The sequence below is a fragment of the Nomascus leucogenys genome, chromosome 9 (genome assembly GCF_006542625.1).
Source record: "Nomascus leucogenys isolate Asia chromosome 9, Asia_NLE_v1, whole genome shotgun sequence".
NCBI lineage: Eukaryota > Metazoa > Chordata > Mammalia > Primates > Hylobatidae > Nomascus > Nomascus leucogenys.
In genome coordinates, this window is record NC_044389.1 from 93,620,805 (window position 1) to 93,640,703 (window position 19,899).

The window sequence follows — 19,899 nt, forward strand, 5'->3', positions numbered from 1 at the left end:
TTAGAAATCAGTAACAAAGTGAATATCTAAATATTTCTCAACTAAATAACACATTTTTAAGTAACTCATAGGTCAAGGAAGAAAAGGAAAACTACACAAAGCTTTTTTAAACTAAATAAAAATGAAAACACAACATATCAAAATTCATAAAGCCCTATTTAAGAGGGAAGTTTATATCATTAAATGCCTATACTAGGAATTCTGGTTTCTCGTTGAGCATATAAGGAGCAGAGAGAAGTCTTTGCTCTGCCCTAAAACAAATACAAAGCTCAACAAACTGAAAATCACCAACTCTTATATCAGTGAATTGAGAGGTCACAGGGCAAACTGCTAAACAAAAAATTGGGGCTCATGCCTGTGATTCCAGCACTTTGGGAGGCAGAGGCGGGCGGATCACAAGGTCAGGAGATCGAGACTATCCGGGCTAACAAGGTGAAACCCCGTCTCTACTAAAAAAGATTAAAAAATTACCCAGGCTTGGTGGCAGGCGCCTGTAGTCCCAGCTACTCAGGAGGCTGAGGCAGGAAAATGGTGTGAACCTGGGAGGTGGAGCTTGCGGTGAGCTGAGATCACGCCACTGCACTCCAGCCTGGGTGACAGAGCAAGACTCCGTCTCAAAAAACAAAAACAAACAAACAAAAAAAAATTAGCTGGGCGTGGTGGCACATGCCTGTAATCCCAACTACTTGGGTGGCTGAGGCAGGAGAATTACTTGAACCCGGGAAGCAGAGGTTGCAGTGAGCCTAGATCACGCCACTGCACTCCAGCCTGGGCAACAGGAGTGAAACTCCGTCTCAAAAAAAAAAAAAAAAAAGAGCACATGTATACATATGTAACAAACCTGCATGTTGTGCACATGTACCCTAGAACTTAAAGTATAATTTAAAAAAAAAAAAAGGAAAGACAAATCATGCACAGAGAGACTTACAACTTACCTAAGCAAATCCAGCAGCTGAATAGTTCAGGGAAAGAAAACCTGAACTATTTTAGTTGATAAACTGCTGGAGGCACAGTGCGGACAAGCCTGAGAAAGAAAACCTCCAGGGAGACCTGGTCTTGGGGGACCCTCAGGCTTTTGTCAATTTTACCTCTAGGACCTCTAGCAGGCCCACAGAGTGAATACCGGAGAAAGAGTCCCCCAGAGATCCCTCCAATAAAGGGGGAAAAGGAACCATTTTGAAATAACCAGAGCTTTCTTCTTCCTAACAAGACCGGCTATTTAGCCAGATTCTAACCTGTGGAGGTTTTTGTCAGAGCCTAACTAACCTAGGGAAGGGAAATGTACAACCTCAGGCAACTCTAACCATCATCCTGTCCCACTTGCGGGAGAAAAAAACTAAGAAGCCCCTATGCAGTTCACATTCCAGGGTAGAGGTTCACCTAAAGACTGAAACCTAATTATAGAAGTATAAGATGCCTCCTGTTCCCCACAATTCACTAGTACGTTAACTAAAGGCCTATTTATAGTGCAGTTCCCTTTGCCAGGACATAATGTTCAACTTGAAACAACAACACAAAGGGCAAAAAATACAGTTTAAATAAAGTGAAAAACCATCAGAAACTAAGTCAGACAAGGCAGGAATGTTGGAATTATGAGACCAATAATTTTTAAAATCTATAATATGATAAGCAATTTAATGGAAAAGGTAGACAACATGCAAGAACATATGCATAATGAAAGCAAATCAGAAATGCCAAAGAGATCAAAAGCAAACAGAAATGAAGAATGTCTTTGATGGAATCATCAGCAGAGTGGGACACAACTCAAGAAAAATATCAATAAGCTTGAGGATATGACAATAAAAACTTCCAAAATTGAAAAGGAAAGAGAAAAAAGACTGGAAAACAAAAGCAAACAAAATATCCATGAATACTGGGATATATACAAAATACATGACATAGTTAAAATGGGAATACGAGGAAGAGAAGAAAAGAGAAGCAGTCTTTGAAATCATAACGTCCAAAAACTTCCGCTCGAATAAATGGCAGCAGCCAAACCAGCTATTAAAGAAACTTAGAGGACACCAAGCAAGATAGATGCAAAAAAGGAGGGGGTAAGGGAAGTACACCTCCATGCTCAAAGATTAAAATCCACGAAGGAAGCCAGAGGAAAACACCTTACCCACACAGGCACTAAGTGTAAGAATGATATCTGAATTTGCCCCAGAAAACATGCAATCAAGCAGACAGTGAAAGAAAACAAAGTGTGATAAGAGCGTAAAAAAAAAAAAAAGACAAGAAAATGCAATCATATAAAATATTCAATAAAAACCACAAAAGCTGTGAATGACAAAAACAGTAACAAAAATTTTAAAATGAAAAATAGTAATAAATATGGTAGATATTAACCCAATTATATCAATAATCACCTTAAATGGCAATGGTCTAAATATCCCAATTAAAAAATAAGGATTGTCACAGATCCAAAACCAAGCAGCAACTATATGTTGTCTACAGGAAACCTACTTTAAATATAAAGACATGTAGAGTTTAAAGGAAATCATGCTCGCTTTGGCAGCACACATACAAAAATTAGAATGATACAGAGAAGATTAGTAGGGCCCCTGTGCAAGGGTGACACACAAATTCATGAAGTGTTCCATATAAAAATAAATAAATAAAAAGGAAATGGAGAAAGATATACCATGCTAATGCTAATTTTTAAAAAGCAGAAATACTATATTAATTATGAACAGAACAGACTCAGAGCAAAGAAAGTTATCAGGACTAAAGAGAGTAATAAAATAAGATAAAGGTGTTAACACTTCAAAAAGACGTAACAATCCTTACTGTGTATGTGACTAACAAAAGAAGTTAAAATATATGAAGCAAAAACTGATAGAAATTGATACTGCAGCCAGAAATTAACAGATACACTAGTGAGAAAATCAGTTAAGGACACAGTTAAGCTTAACAGCACTATCAATCAACTGTATATAATTGACATCTGTAGACTACTTCGTCCAACAACAGCAGATGACACATTCTTCTATTCTCCAGCTTACATGGAACATTAACTGTGGACCACATTCTAGACCATAAAACACACCTTAACAAATTTTAAAGAATAGAAATCATACAGTGCCTTGCTCTCTCAGACCACAATGAAATTAAACCAGAAATCAATACCAGAAAGGTGGCCATAAATCCAAAAATACATGGAGATTGAACAAGACACTTCTAAACAACATATAAGTAAAAGAAGAAATATAGAGAAATTTAAAAATATTTGGAACTAAATGAAAATAAAACTTATAAAAATTTGTCAGATGCTGGGAAAGCAGCATTTAAAGAGGAATTTATTGCACTGAATGTATATATTAGAAAAGAAGAAAGACAGAAGAACAATAATCTTTTTTTTTTTTTTTTTTTTTTTTTTTTTTTTTTGAGACAGAGTTTTGCTCTTGTCACCCAGGCTAGAGTGCAATGGCGCTATCTTGGCTCACTGCAACCTCCACCTCCCAGGTTCAAGTAATTCCCTGCCTCAGCCTCCTGAGTAGCTGGGATTACAGGCGTCCAGCACCACGCCCAGCTAATTTTTGTATTTTTGGTAGATACGGGGCTTCACCATGTTGGCCAGGCTGGTCTTGAACTCCTGACCTCAGGGGATCCACCACACCAGGTGTTTTTTTTTTTTTTTTTTTTAGATGGAGTCTTGCTCTGTCACCCGAGCTGGAGTGCAGTGGTGAAATCTCGGGTCACTGCAACCTTCGCCTCTTGGGTTCAAGTGCTTCTCCTGCCTCAGCCTCCCGAGTAGCTGGGACTACAGGCCTGCCCCAACACGCCCGGCTAATTTTTGTGTTTTTAGTAGAGAAAGAGTTTCTCCATGTTGGCCAGGCTGGTCTGGAACCCCTGACCTCAAGTGATCCACCTGCCTCAGCCTCCTAAAGTGCTGGGATACAGGCGTGAGCCACGGCGCCTGGCCTTAATCTTCAAAATAGTAGAAAAAGAAGAGACAATTAAGCCCAATGTAAGCAAAGAAATAAAAATTAAAGTGGCCAAGCATGGTGGCTCACACCTGTAATCCCAGCACTTTGGTGGGTTAAGGGGGAGCAAATGGCTTAAGCCCAGGAGTTCAAGACCAGCCTAGGCAACGTGCGAAACTTATCTCTACAAAAAATTACAAGAAAAAATTAGATGGGCATGGTGGTGTGTACCTCTAGTCTCAGCTGATCAGGAGGCTGAGGTGGCAGTATGCTTGAGCCTGGGAGGTCAAGGCTGCAATAGGCCACTGCACTCCAGCCCGGGCAACAGAGCAAAACTGCCTCAAAAAAATTTTAGGCAAGGTGGCAGGATACAAAATAAACATAGAAATTTCAACAGGATTTTTATACATTAGCAAGGATCAGCACTGTGGTAAGCTCCAAAGAAATGTATAGATGGTTTGTTCAAACCTATTGAGGTCTAACATGGATGGGCTGAAGAAGAGGAACAAAAAGAGCAAGACTAAGGCCAGGCATTGTGGCTCACCTGTAATCCCAGCACTTTGGGAGGCCAAGGCGGGTGGATCACCTGAGCTCAGGAGTTCGAGACCAGCCTGGCCAATATGGTTAAACCTTATCTCTACTAAAAATACAAAAATTAGCCAGGCATGGTGATGGTGGCCTATAATTCCAGCTACTCGGGAGGGTGAGGCAGGAGAATCCCTTGAACCCAGGAGGCAAAGACTGCAGTGAGCCAAGATCACACCACTGCACTCCAACCCTGCCAAAGCAAGACTCTGTCTCAAAAAAAAAAAAAAAAAAAAAAAAAGAGCAAGAGTAAGAAAAGCAAAGTAGCCCAGTGAAGGGCACCAACTTTCCTGCTTTCACCAACGAACCGCTGAATTGCTATTTTTCCTTTGGTTTTTACGTTTTGCCTCAAACCTAGGTTTCTGTTTCTCTACAGTAACTTTTTTTATGGTCATTCTGGAAAGAAGGGCTGCAATGTTCACATATTAGTTGTGATAAGAAGCCAGTTTATTTTAGATTTGGCTAACCAGTCTGGGTTGCATGACTATATACTCCTGAATTAATAGTTTTAAAAGCCTGTAAAAGAAAACACAAATTCATAAACTAAATTTCATAAAGAAAGTCTGCTCTTCAAAAGATTAAAAGAATGAAAATATAAGCCACAGAGTGAGATAAATATCTGCAAATATGTATCTGATAAAGAACCTGCATCCAGAATACATACTCTCACAAAAGTCAGTAACAAGAAAACAAGCCAATAAAAAAAAGCAGGTGGTGGGGAGATCTTAATAAACACTTCGCCAAAAATAACAAATAACAAATATGCACATAAAAAGATATCAGCTAAGCGCGGTGGCTCATGCCTGTAATCCCAGCACTTTGGGAGGCCGAGGAGGGCAGATCACGAGGTCCGGAGATTGAGACCATCCTGGCTAACACGGTGAAACCCCATCTCTACTAAAAAAATTTAAAAACAATTAGCAGGGTGTGGTGGCAGGCGCCTGTAGTCCCAGCTACTCGGGAGGCTGAGGCAGGAGAATGCATTAACCCAAGAGGCAGAGGTTGCAGTGAGCCAAGATTGCACCACTGCCCTTCAGCCTGGGAGACAGAGCGAGACTCCGTCACACATACAAAAAAAGCATATACCTACCATGGTGAGTCACACCTACCATGTGGCCCAACCATTCCACTCCTTGGTATTCATGCAAGAGAAATAAAAACATGTATCTTATAAGATTTATACAATATTTATAGTAGCTTTATTTGTAACAGCCCAAAACTGAAAACAACCTGAATGTCCATCAATTGTTGAATGGATAAGCAAATTATAGTATATCCATACATAGAATTGTAGTTAGCCAAAAAATGAACTATTAAAACATACAACAAGAAAAAATCTTAAAATAATTATGCTGAAAGATGCCAGACAGAAAAAGCATACATACTATATGTTTCCATTTTTTAACATTATAGAAAATTCAAACTAATTTAAAGTGACAAAAAGCAGATCAGTAGTTGCTTGGGGAGGGATGTGAAGACAGGGAGAAGGAGATTAAAAAGTCACAAGGAAACTCTTGCCTGTGATTGTGGTGGTAGTTTCACTAATGTGTACATATGTCAAAATGTTATCAATGTTTCTATTTTAAATATGTGCAATGTATCATGTATATTAATGATATATTAGACTTTTGAATACCTTATGGTCCTAAGATTGTGTGTGTGTGTGTGTGTGTGTGTGTGTGTGTGTGTGTGTGTGTATTTCATTCAAAATTAAATTTACTTTTTAAAAAAGCTTAACTTTTAAATATAATTGTGTTGTGTTGTAAAAATACAAGGAAAGAACAAAGAGATAAAGTGACTTAAAAAAAAGATTAAATCTCCACTTGGATTTCATTATAACTTCAAAGTTCTAAAGATTTCTTTAAAGGATGATCCTTAAAGAAACACTAAAATTTTTAAATTACACATAAAAATTAACTTATTTTACCAAAAATTTTCTCCTGAAAGTCTTAAAAAATCAGCACAAAATTTAACAGCTAATTGAAAAGATTTACTTAAAATTAGGTTCTCCTTTATCCTCTTTCAAAAATGTTGCAAAGAGAAAGAGACAAAAATCTGATCACGTTATCTCTGGTGCACGAAAACCTTCCTTAAAACAAACAAAAACTGTACTTTAAAAGCTAAATTACCTCAAAACTCAAACAACTAAAAATTGTGAGCTAGTTATAATGACGCTGAGAAATAACTAAGTCTTCTAATAATAATGAAAGGTAATGTGTTAAAGATTGCTTTTAACAAGGTCTGAGGTTCAATTTTGTCAATTTAAAAAGAGAACTGTGGCTTATAAGCATCTAGGAATTTCTTTACCAAAATAACATTGACAGCAAGCAAATCTCTATCAGGTCAAGAACGAAGACTTTCTCCCCTTTTCTTTTTCTTTTTTTTTTTTTTGAGACAGAGTCTCGCTCTGTCGCCCGGTCTGGAGTGCAGTCGTACCATCTTGGCTCACTGCAACCTCAGCCTCTGCGGTTCAAGCAATTCTCCTGCCTCAGCCTCTTGAGTAGCTGGGATTATAGGCACATGCCACCATGCCCAGCTAATTTTTTGTATTTTTAGTAGAGACAGGGTTTCATCATGTTGACCAGGCTAGTCTTAAACTCCTGGCCTCAAGTGATCCACCCACCTCAGCCTCCCAAAGTGCTGGAATTATAGGCGTGAGCTACCCCACCTGGCATCTCCCCCTTTTTTCCTTGGCAATATCCTCTTCTACCATGAGAAGAACAAAACTAGTTTGAAATGCTCAGAAAGACTATAAATTGGGGAAATCAGGGGAGTAACCACACTTTCCTAAAAACATAAGCTGTCTCTACTTGTTTTGTCGTATTAAAGGACTCCCTACATCAAGTTCCTGCAGACACAGAATCCTATGTGTTCCACCTAATCATCTTTTACCTAAGAAGCGAAATCCTCCCATCATAGAAACAAAGAGCTATGGTTTCTGGAAAAGACACTTACACTTTTACTCCCTCTGATAACAATCTTAGTGAACAATGCTTATTGTATCACCAGTGGTCCACTACTATCGTTACCAAAGATTTGTGTGAAAATATTACACTAGTAAAAATATTTAAAAGGTGATAGTAATAACACATTAATAACATAATATTGAAGTAGATACTTGTTACTAATTTCTAGTTTTAAAACATTTATATACAAAAGGGTTAAAGGTTAGTCACAGAAAAAGTGCACTAAAAAATATAAGGCAGTATAATCTAAGTTAATAAAGAAATAAATGAAATGTAATTTTTTACTAAGGAGTAAGAGATGGTAAACTAAGGTTAAAAATGTACAAACACTACATGATACAGACATTTAAAAATTACAGTAGTGAATTAAAGTTCCCTTGACTTTCAATTTAAGTGTGCTCTACCATCATCAACCATGGAGTCTACACATTGTGTACATGTATTAAATATTACATGTACCTCCAAAATATGTACAACTACGATATATCAATAATTTTTAAAAACCCATATAGTCTAGAAGGAACCCTAAAGTTCTGGGTAAAACAGCCTTTCTTTCCCTGACCTATCCCTATCTTTCCATCAAGAGGAGAGTGTGGTGAACCAACGTAAAATGACACCGTTCCCCAGAAAGGAACCTATGACTGAAGTCTTCCACCAGCCATCAGGATCAAGAAGGAGCCCATACTACCTCTCTACCCAACCTCTTCAAACACTCAAGGCCTCATCTTATCTGCCTGAAGTCTACCAGGGTCAATCTGATAACGACTTTCTCCCTGTTTTTATGTCAGTCATCAAAAGACTCCTGGTCCATCCTCACCTGCCTCATCCCTACACAGTTGTGAACCTCCCCTATTATGTCCACACCTGCCACCCCTTCTTCAACAGCCGAAAGCCTTCCACTGTGCTCTGAGAACAAGGTGCAATGTATCCCATCCTTTTCTCTGAACATCTCCTCTGATTCTTGTTCCAACAAAAACTTAGATCGACCCTAAAACCCACTGTTTACTCTGTAGCTATCTCAATGTTACTTTGCTCCCACAGCTCTTGTATCACTGGGTATGGAGATGAGGTAGGTTTCCTCATTCTTCAATGTTAATTCTACAACTCTCTAAAACCTTCCAGCAAAAAAATCTCAAGTCACCAGACATTAGCAACCATTCGGTCTCATCACTAGGGTAGGATACAGCAAACTACAGGCCCTCTAGTCATCCACCTGTTTTTGTATAGCTCAACAGCTAAGAATGATTTTAAGATGTTTAAATGGCTTTTTAAAAAAATCAAAAGAAGACTATTTCATAACACGTGAAAACTATATGAAATTTAAGTTCTAGTGTCCATAAAGTTTTGCTGGAAAACTGCCACATCCGCTTGTTTACAAATTGTCTATGGCTACTCTGTTCTACAGCAGCAAAGGTCTGAGGATTAAAAAGAGCCAGTATGGCCTACAAAACCTAAAATACTTAGTATTCAGCCCCTGACAGAAAAAGTTTGCCAACCACTGCCTTAGGACCTACATTACTGTCAGTCTTCAACACTACTGTTATTTTACTTCTTAGAGAATTCAATATACATCTAGACAATCTTTTATAACCTCCAGTCTCTCCGTTCCTTGACAGCCTCTCTTCCAATGATCTTGTCTTCTGCCCTACATCAGCCCCTTATGCCGATTACATCCTAGATTCTGATATGATTAAATAATCTCAAACCCTCAATAATCTCCATTTCATATATCCTACTCTTAAATATCACTTCATATTTCTAATTCACTGTTTACTACTCCAACAATCTTTGAGGTCATACTGAGTTGCCCAGGCTGGTCTCAAACTCCTGGGCTCAAGCAATCCTCCTGCCTCAGCCTCCCAAAGTACTGAAATTACAGGCATGAGCCACCATGCGCAGCCTTCAACAATCCTTTAATTTCACCAGAAACCATTAACCAGTATATACTATCCCTCATCTATTGTCCTCATTTCCCTACCCACTGGGTTTAAATATAATGATTCATCATTATAACCCCCCTGGCATTTACTCTCACTCATTTGCTATATTCAGATGGTAAACCCTACTCTGTGCCCAAATCCATAGAGATGGACAAGAATAGAGAAAAACAAAAAGCTGTGTAAATCTGCCTCACCTTTAAGTCTTGACCATGAACCTCACGTGGAACATTATGACTACCCAGAAATCATAGTAAACATCGTGGTAATTTTCTTTTGCATTATTATAGTTAACTATCTCATGCCTTTTTTTCTTCGCTCAAATCTCTAATACTCCTCAAATCGTCACAACTAAAAGCATTGCTTCTTACTTTACCAAAAAACCTCTGGATTTATCACAAGATATTTTCCCCCAAATCCCATCCCTTCGCATATTCTAGGGGACATCACTGTAGCAATATTCCTGTATTTCTATCATTTCATTATTCCTCCTCTCTACTGAATCATTCCTATTAGTGTACCTAACATCCCATTATTTATCTTATTTTAAAAATACCCTTCATTATCTCCACTTCCCTAACCTATTCTTCTGTTCCTCTTCATAGCAAAGCTCCTGATTTGCACACACTGCTGACTTTTCTCCCCCATTCTCTCTATAAAGCACTCCAATCAGGCTTTTGCCTCAATCGGTATTTAAAACTGTTCAAGGTCGGCCCGGCGCGGTGGCTCACACTTGTAATCCCAGCACTTTGGGAGGCCGAGGCGGGTGGATCACGAGGTCAAGAGATCGAGACCATCCTGGCTAACATGGTGAAACCCCGTCTCTACTAAAAATACAAAAAATTAGCTGGGCGTGGTGGCGGGCGCCTGTAGTCCCAGCTACTCGGGAGGCTGAGGCAGGAGAATGGCGCAAACCCAGGAGGCGGAGCTTGCAGTGAGCCGAGATCGTGCCACTGCAGTCCAGCCTGGGCAACAGAGCGAGACTCCGTCTCAAAAAAAAAAAAAAAAAAAAAAAAAAAAACCTGTTCAAGGTCAGTAATGACCTCCAAATGACTAAAAGGGCTAGTCCTTAATATATGACACAGTTCACTTATCCCCACCTTTCTTTAACTTGGCTTCCAGCATACCACATCCTGTTAGTTTTCTTCCAAACTCTAGCCTCTTCTCAGTCTCCTTTGTTGGTTGTACCTCCTCTTCCAGACCTTTCAACACAGGAGGTCCTGGGCCTCCTAAGGCCTATTTCTCTACCTGCACTCACTTCTCCCTTAGTGGTATCATTCACAGTCTTGTGGGCTTCAAAGAACTCCATATGCATATAATTCCTACATTTAATATCCAAAGTTGAGACCTCTTTTCTGAATACCAGAGTAGGTATCCAACTGGCTAGTCAGCATATCTACTTAGATGTCTAATATTAATAGATATATCTCAACCCCAACATATCTGTGGTAGGCAGGGTAGCACCCCTCAACCAAGAGGTCCACATTCTAATCCCTGAAACCTGTGAATATGTTATATTACATGGCAAAAGGGGCTTTGCAGATGTAATTAAACTTAAGGATTTTAAAATAGGGACGTTATCTTGGACTTTCCAGGTAGACCCAATCTAATCACATGAGCTTAAAAAGAGAACTTTCTCCAACTAAAAGCAAAAGAGATGCAAAAAAAAAAAAAATTCCAAGTGTAAGAGGAATTCAACATGCCATTGCTACCTATGAGATGGAGGGGATCATGTGACAATGGCACAAGGAAACAAAAACAGGCTCTAGAAGCCAAGGGCTGACCCCCACCTGACAGGCAGCAAAGAAATGGGCACCTCAGTCCTACAATCAATCACAAGAAACCAAATTTTGCCAATAACCTGACCAAGCATATAAGCAGATTCATTCTGCCAATAACCTGACCAACAGTAGAAACAGATTCTTTCAGTTAAGAACCCAGAGCATCGAACACCTTGATTTTGGCCTTGAGAGACCCTAATTAGAGGAAACAGCTGAGTCCACCCAGACTTCTGGCCTACAGAACCACGACTAGCAAACTTATGTTGTTTTAAATTGGCATATTGTAGTAATTTCATCTGCAATAGAAAACTAAAACCACATCCCAAACTGAATTCCTTTCTTTCACCTCAACCTGCTATGCCCACAGTCTTTCCCCTCTTTGTTAACAGTGACTCTATACCTTCTAGTGATCTGACCCAAAATCTTTGGAATCATCCATGGATCCTCTCTTTCTCATATGCCTCTAACTTATCTGTAAGAAAGTCAGGTGGGCTTTGTATGTATTCAGAATCTGATCACCTATCACTATCTCTATTGTTACCACCATCTCTCTCTGGATGACTGCATACCTTGCTAATGGCCTCCCTGCTTCCATTCTGACTTTCCACAGCCTGTCCAAAACAAAACAGCCAGAGGAGGTCCTTTCAAAACCTACGTCAGACCACGTTACATCTCAATTCAGAAACCTCCAATAGTTCACTTTTCAATCAAACTAAACACAAAGTCCTTACACAGGTTTATATGGCTTTGCATAATGGGCCCCTCACCCTAGACTTATCTCCTACTGCATTTCCCGACTTACTTATTCTGTCCCAGTCTCCCTCTGTTTTCATATTAACCACAAGATAATAATCCCAATAATAATATTTACTAATTCTCACTATGAACCAAATACTGTTCTAATTGCTTTACATGTATTCTGTCATTCAATTTCACTAATAATTTCCCCCACTTTAGAAATGATATAATTGAGTTAACCAAGGTTAATTAACCTAAACACTCAATCAGTAAGTGGCGAGGCTAGAATTCAAAATCTCAGGTGAATGAAATCCACCCACAGCCAAAATTCTCTGTCTCAATGATGGTTCCCACTTGTTATCCTTACTTAACAACAGGCTTTGGAGACAAGCACAGAATAAACAGTAGAATAAGGTAAGAAATGAGAATTCAGGCCAGGAGCGGTGGCTCTCGCCTGTAATCCCAGCACTTTGGGAGGGTGAGGTGGGCGGATCACAAGGTCAGGATATCGAGACCATCCTGGCTAACACAGTGAAACCCCGTCTCTACTAAAGATACAAAAAACTGGCCAGGCGCAGTGGCATGTGCCTGTAGTCCCAGCTACTCGGGAGTCTGAGGCAGGAGAATCACTTGAACCAGGTAAGTGGAGGTTGCAGTGAGCTGAGATTGTGCCACGGCACTCCAGCCTGGGTAACAGAGCAAGACTCCGTCTCAAAAAGAGAAAAAAGAAAAGAAATGAGAATTCTAGGTGGGGCGCACACCTATAATACCAGCACTTTGGGAGTGCCGAGGCAGGCGGATCATCTGAGGTCAGGAGTTTGAGATGAGCCTGCCCAACATGGCAAAATCCCGTCTCTACTAAAAATACAAAAAATCAGCCAGGCATGGTGGCAGGCGCCTGTAATCCCAGCTACTCGGGAGACTGAGGCAGGAGAATCAGTTGAACCCGGGAGGCAGAGGTTGCAGTGAGCCGAGATCACGCCACTGCACTCCAGCCTGGGCAATAAGAGCGAAACTCCCTCTCAAAAAAAAAAAAAAAAAAAAAAAGAAAAGAGGCCGGGCGCGGTGGCTCACGCTTGTAATCCCAGCACTTTGGGAGGCCGAGGCGGGTGGATCACGAGGTCAGGAGATCGAGACCACGGTGAAACCCCGTCTCTACTAAAAAATACAAAAAATTAGCTGGGCGTGGTGGCGGGTGCCTGTAGTCCCAGCTACTTGGAGAGGCTGAGGCAGGAGAATGGCGTGAACCCGGGAGGCGGAGCTTGCAGTGAGCCGAGATTGCGCCACTGCACTCCAGCCTGGGCGACAGAGCGAGACTCCGTCTCAAAAAAAAAAAAAAAAAAAAAAAAAAAAAAAAAAAAAAAAAAAAAAGAAAAGAAAAAAGAAAAGAACAAAAGAAAAGGAAAAAAAAAAGAAAGAAATGAGAATTCTAAGTGCCTGATATGTGGTTGAAAAGCTGGGAAAAGTTAGGGAATGAAAACAGTTTTTAGAGGTGAAAATCAGCATAATAACTACTTATTACATAAAATAAAATATGATACTTAAAACTTACTTTTTCTGTAGTAACAGTCAAGGATGGAACCAATGCAGGTGATGGTTCTGGCTGCTTCTTGTGTTTTTGTTTGTGTTTGTCCTTCTCTTTATATTTCTAAAAATGAATATAAGTAAAATCCAATTTAAATTTGAAATATAACACCATATATGCAATAGAGATTTTTTTATAACTAGTAATTTAAAATATTAACAAATACTTCTGTCAAAAATCACTTCCTCTGATCATCGTGTTGTTTCATAAACAAGTAATACTAGTGTGAGTTTCTTTTTAAGTAAGTTCAGCTTTTTTATTCTTGATAAGTCTAAAGTAATACTAATAAATAACTGAAGTCTGTAATTATTTGCTACATTTACATTCGGCAAAATATACACTTTTTCTCCTTAAAAACACCAAATACGGCCGGGCATAGTGGCTCACACCTGTAATCCCAACACTTTGGGAAGCTGAAGTGGGCGGAACACAAGGTCAAGAGTTTGAGATCAGCCTGACCAACACGGTGAAACCCCATCTCTACTAAAAATACAAAAATTAGCCGGGCATGGTGGTGCACACCTGTAATCCCAGCTACTCAGGATGCTGAGGCAGGAGAATCGCTTGAACCCAGGAGGCGGAGGTTGTGGTGAGCCAAGATCGTGCCACTGCACCCGAGCCTGGGCAACAGTGTGAGACTCCGTCTCAACAACAACAACAAAAGAAACGAAAAACACCACCAAATACTTTTGTGAACATTTTGAAATAGTACTTTAAAGTATACATAGCACTTCGCATCTGAACAGTACCAGATTTTCCTCTACCATGCATGAGAATTTCTCCAGAAACTAGAGGCACAGAAACTCCAGCAAAAAATTATTTCCTGGGTTTACTCAAAAAAAATAGATGAATTAGTTATCTCTAACAAAAAAATTTAGATAAAGTTAGGGTGTGCTATAAAGTGCTAAAACTGATGAGCTAAATATAAAAAGGAATTCAATAAAATAAAAAATTAATTACATATTGGAAGTCCAACTTAATGTCAGATAATTTTAACCAAAATGTTCTGTTGTTTGAATCACTACATTACGAAACAGTATTGGGTGTGAAATTTACTATTTAAGGAGTTTGTTGAATTGGTTTATTTCTCATGAAGCTTAAATCAGACCATCGAGGGCCCTTAATCTTTTCAAGTCATGAAAGATTGGTATCACTGTCATCCTAAAAAGGTTTACATACAAGCAGAACACAATGCATACAAATTAAAGATAGATGTTTTACTCTAATACCCCCAAAATACTGCCATTTTTTTTTGCTTTTAATTCCTGATCTAAGTACGTTAAGATATTTTCAGGCTGCATTGTTAGTACTCTAGCAACAGTAAATGTAAATTAACACAATAATACTCTTCTTTTCTTTTTGAAACAGGGCCTCGCTCTGTCACTCAGGCTGGAGTGCAGTGGTACGATCACAGCTCACTACAGCCTCAACCTCCTAGGCTCAAGCAATCCTCTCACCTCAGCCTCCCAAGTAGTCAGGACTATAGGCACATGCCACCACACAAGGCTTTATTTAATATGTATTTTTTTTATTTTTGAGAGTGCAGTGGTGTGATTTCGGCTCGCTGCAGCCTCAGCCTCCCAAGTAGCTGGGACTACAGGCACATGCCACCAAGGCCTGGCTACAGGCTAATTTTTTATTTTACTTTTTGTAGAGACAGGGGTCTCACTATGTTGCCCAGAGTGTTCTCGAACTCCTGGCACAAGCTATCTTCCCACCCAATAATGCTTCTAATTCAGGCTTTTTAGGAAACATTTTTACCCTAAAGTTATTTTGATTGTGGCAGATAATGACTCCCCAAAGAATCATGCCATATTCTCTACAATGGGTTATCACTGCTCTTCTCATCCTAAGACATCCTCTTCTCCACTCCCTTGAACCTGGGTTAACCTTATGACTTGCGTTACTCAACAGGATGTGGCAGAAGTGATGGTGTATAAGCTCAGGAACCTGGAGGTTTAAAAAGTCTTCATGGCTTCCACCTCTGCCACCTCGGTTATCAGCCACCATGTAAAGAATCATTCCACACTCTCCTCATAGAGAGGACAAATGGAGAATGACGTCACATGGTGAATTGAGGTACTCTAGCCTATAGCCAGCAGCGCCTGGCACCAGACATGTGAATAAGACCAACACTGACCACCTAGCTAGCCACCAGCTTAATGAATCCTTATGAGTAAATCCAACTGATACCACATGGAAGAAAGATAAATCAACCCTGCTGAGCCCACCAGTTAATAAGCCACTAAAAGTCGTCGAGTGGTTTAAAGCAACAGTGTAACTGAAACCAGACTAGAATACACAATTGGATCATGGGAGCTAAAGAAAGCACAAACTAAAAATAACAATACAAGCCAGGCACAGCGGCTCACACCTGTAATCCCAGCACTTTGGGAAGCCAAGACGGGAGGATCACTTAAGCCAAGGAGTTCAAGACCAGCCTGGGAAACATAGGAGACCCCGTCTCTACAAAAAAATAAAAAATTAGCCAGCTGTGGTGGCGTAAACCTGTGGTCCCAGCTACTAGGAGGGCCAAGGCGGGAGGACTGCTTGAGCCTGGAAGGTTGAGGCTGCAGTGAACTGTGATCATACCACTGCACTCCAACCTGGGTGACAGAGTGAGACCCCATTTGTTTAAAAAAACAAAAGTAACAATATTAGGATTTTTGTATGTTAATACATTGATATGGTTTGGCTGTGTCTTCACCCAAATCTCATCTTGAATTGTAGATCCCATAATCCCCAAGTGTCATGGGAGGGACCTGGTAATAATTGAATCACAGGGGTGGGTTTTTCCTGTGCTGTTCTCATGATAGTGAATAAATCTCATAAGAGCTGATGGTTTTATAAAGGGTAGTTCCCTGCACATTGTCTCCTGCCTGCCGCCACATAAGACTTGCCTTTACTCCTCCTTCGCCTTCTGCCATAATTGTGAGGCCTCCCCAGCCATGTGCAACTGTGAGACCATTAAACCTCTTTTTCTATAAAATTACCCAGTCTCGCATATTTCTTCATAGCAGTATGAAAATGGGCAACTACACACACCAAAATAACAAATTTATACATTCTAGTCTAAGAAATTCAAATGATCCTGGTCTTTAAGTGTTATATCAATGTTTTTCTCCCTATAAAGATAATTAAGACCTTTCTATCCTCCTTTACTCTATATATTCTACTTCCCATTCTGGGCTTTGTTCTTCAAGGTTATAAGAGCTGAGATAATTTAATGGTGAACGATCCTGAATAACAAAAAAGTAAACAAACCCTAACAACTTGCAAAACAAATGAGAGTAAAAGGTAAAAAATACACATGTACCTGTGCGAAAATATACAATATAGAGACATAAAAAAAATCATACAAAGCAAATCATGGAACAATAAAGAACTCTGGTCTTCTGTGATACATCAAGAAATGTATCCTGCCATGAGCATTACAAGTGTTCATTGGAACACAGTGTGCATGGCTTATATCCATATGAACAGCCCATCAAATGCGAATCAAAGAAGTCTAATGACTGTCACTAAAAAGATATGTTGATTTAAACAGATTAACAAAGAGAAAACCCAGGAAAAGAGTCAATTATACATGAAAATTTGGTGTATGATAAAGAGGAGGTTCCAAACCAGAAGGCAAAGACTAAAATTACTTAATAATGGTATTAGAACTGGTTAATAATTTAGGGGAAAATATCTTAGACAAAATAAAACAAAATCCCGATGGGTTAAAGGGTTAAGTAAAACTTAAAATAACATCAAAGGCAGCTAGAAAGTATTTTTAAAGTATTTGACTTTAAGGAAGGAAAGACTTTTCTAACTCCCCCCAAAAAATAAAAAAAAAACAGAAAGGGAAAACACAGACTTAGCTATACAAATTAAAAAACAAAAACCAAACTGGGAAAACGGTAAAACTAAAAATTCTGTATTTTAATTCTCTTTAAATTTTTTAATAAATAAGAAAATACATATGTCATTGGACACGACTGGGCAATTCCAAAAAAAAAAAAGCCAGTAAACAGCAACAGAAACACGCAACCCAAGTATTAAAACAACTAAAGGTAGGCCGGGCGCGGTGGCTCACGCTTGTAATCCCAGCACTTTGGGAGGCCGAGGCGGGCAGATCACGAGGTCAGGAGATCAAGACCACGGTGAAACCCCGCCTCTACTAAAAATACAAAAAATTAGCCGGGCGTGGTGGCAGGCGCCTGTAGTCCCAGCTACTCGGAGAGGCTGAGGCAGGAGAATGGCGTGAACCTGGGAGGCGGAGTTTGCAGTGAGCCGAGATTGCACCACTGCACTCCAGCCTGGGTGACAGAGCAAGACTCCATCTCAAAAAAAAAAAAAAAAAAAAAAAAAAAACAAACAAACATAAATCTGCCAAATAGTGATTAGACATAAACATCTTTCTTGCTGACAAAGTGCTGATTTCTTAAGAAAATTCATGATCACCTTCTCATGTCCTCATAAAAGTGTATCTATTCCCCAGCCCAGAGGTGAAAATGGATGAGTCCAAGGTAATTAAGAGAAATCGACTCTCTTTAGCCACTGACTGCTTTAGGCCTGGAATAGGTTTCAATCAGGATAATAAAATAGAAGTTAAATTTTTCTTTCTTTTTTTTTTTTTTGAGACAAGAGTCTTGCTCTGTTGGCCAGCCTGGACTGCAGTGGCTCAATCTTGGCTCACTGCAACCTCCATCTCCCCGGCTCAAGCAATTCTCCTGCCTCATCCTCCCAAGTAGCTGGGATTACTGGCACGTGCCACCACACCCGGCTAATTTTTGTATTTTTAGTAGAGATGGGGTTTCATCATGTTGGCCAGGCTGGTCTTAAACTCCTGACCACAGGTAATCTGCCCGCCTCGGCCTCCCGAAGTGCTGGGATTACAGGCGTGAGCCACCGCACCCAGCTACTTCTCCGTTTTTTTGTTTTTGTTTGTTTAAACGGTGTTTCGCTCTTGTTGCCCAGGCTGGAGTGCAATGGCACGATTTCGGCTCACTGCAACCTCCGCCTCCGGGTTCAAGACATTTTCCTGCCTCAGCCTCCAGAGTAGCGGGGATTACAGGCGTCTGCCACCACGCCCAGTTAATTTTTTATATTTTTCGTAGAGACTGGGTTTCACCATGTTGGCTAGGCTGGTCTCAAACTCCTGGCCTCAAGTGATCTGCCCGCCTCAGCCTCCCAAAGTGCTGGGATTACAGGCATGAGCCACTGCACCAGGCCAGAAGTTGAAATTTTCTAGCTGTTCTCCTCATTCTTTGAGGTATTCCCTTCCTGCCTTTAGATGCTCAAGTGTTAGACCATGATCCTCAGAACAACTGCAGTGTCCTGGCAACCATGACTGCAAAAGCCAAAAAAATCACAAAAAAGTCAATGCTCTGCCACAGCTGAATTGGCTACTGTTAAATCAACCAATCTTAGAAAAGCCTAGCATCTGAACTTACATGAAGTAATAAATTTCCAATTGCTTCAGCCACTCTGATTTGAGTATTCCATCACTTAGAGCTAAAAGCACCCCAACTAGAAAGACAGTCTTACCTCTTCAATGTCTTGTTTGCTTTTGTAATTTCTATTATTAAACTTAAAGGCATCTTTGAGGAAATAATATTTCTTGTGGTAAGGGGGGGAAAAAGTTTTTTTGGTCTCATTCTGTCACCCAGGCTGGAGTGCAGTGGTATGATCATAGCTCACTGCAGCCTCAAACTCCAGGCTCAAGGCATCCTCCAACCTCAGCCTCCAGAGTAGCTGTGACTATAGGCACGCACCACACATTCAGCTATGTTTTCTTGCTGTTGTTTTTGTACAGACAGGGTCTTTCTTTTCCCTCTAGATAGTCAAGTAAATCTGCCTTTGCTGTTTAAAACATCAGTAGGTTTCACTCAATTTAATAATTTTTCTCTAATTATCCTTTTTATGTATGTATCTATGTCTCTATCTATCTATGCATAGAAAAAATCTGTGATATTTACTTAGTGGTAAGTGATGGCTATTTCTCAATGGTGAGATATGGAGTGGGATTTTGTTTTTTAACTTTCATTTTTTAAATGCTCTGTCTTCTGTCATTCTCTGTAATTACATACAAATTAACAAGAATGGGCTAAAATGAGGTAGAGACAGCTTATTCGCCAAACTCATTTCTTTTTATTTGGCATGTAACTAGACATTTCCCAGCATCCTTTGCAGTTACATGTGGCCAGTGCGCTGGGTTCCAACCAGTGTAGTCTGAATGAAAATGATGTGTGTCACCTCTAGGCCTGGTCCTTAATAGCCCCAAATTTCTAGTATCCACACTAGTTCCTTTGACATGGATAACAAAAATAAGCATTAAAAGCCATAGAGGCAGCATTTTAAAGAAGGCAGTCACAAGATGGAAGAAACCTAAGCCCC

General features: G+C 39.8%; 1 protein-coding gene and 1 non-coding gene across 10 annotated transcripts in view; one reads left to right on the forward strand and one right to left on the reverse strand.

Moving 5' to 3' along the window:
- The window catches only part of MLLT10 (MLLT10 histone lysine methyltransferase DOT1L cofactor), a 212,401-nt gene that overhangs the window by 81,120 nt on the left and 111,382 nt on the right, over positions 1-19,899 (reverse strand). For all 9 annotated transcript variants that reach the window (XM_030819220.1, XM_030819221.1, XM_030819217.1 and 6 more), the window contains one exon: positions 13,486-13,581. In XM_030819220.1, coding sequence (XP_030675080.1) covers positions 13,486-13,581 — 96 coding nt within the window. The remainder of the gene's footprint in view (positions 1-13,485; positions 13,582-19,899) is intronic.
- On the forward strand, positions 2,503-2,609 carry LOC115836763. The gene has a single exon (XR_004031785.1). It is a non-coding gene; the product is annotated as a U6 spliceosomal RNA (small nuclear RNA).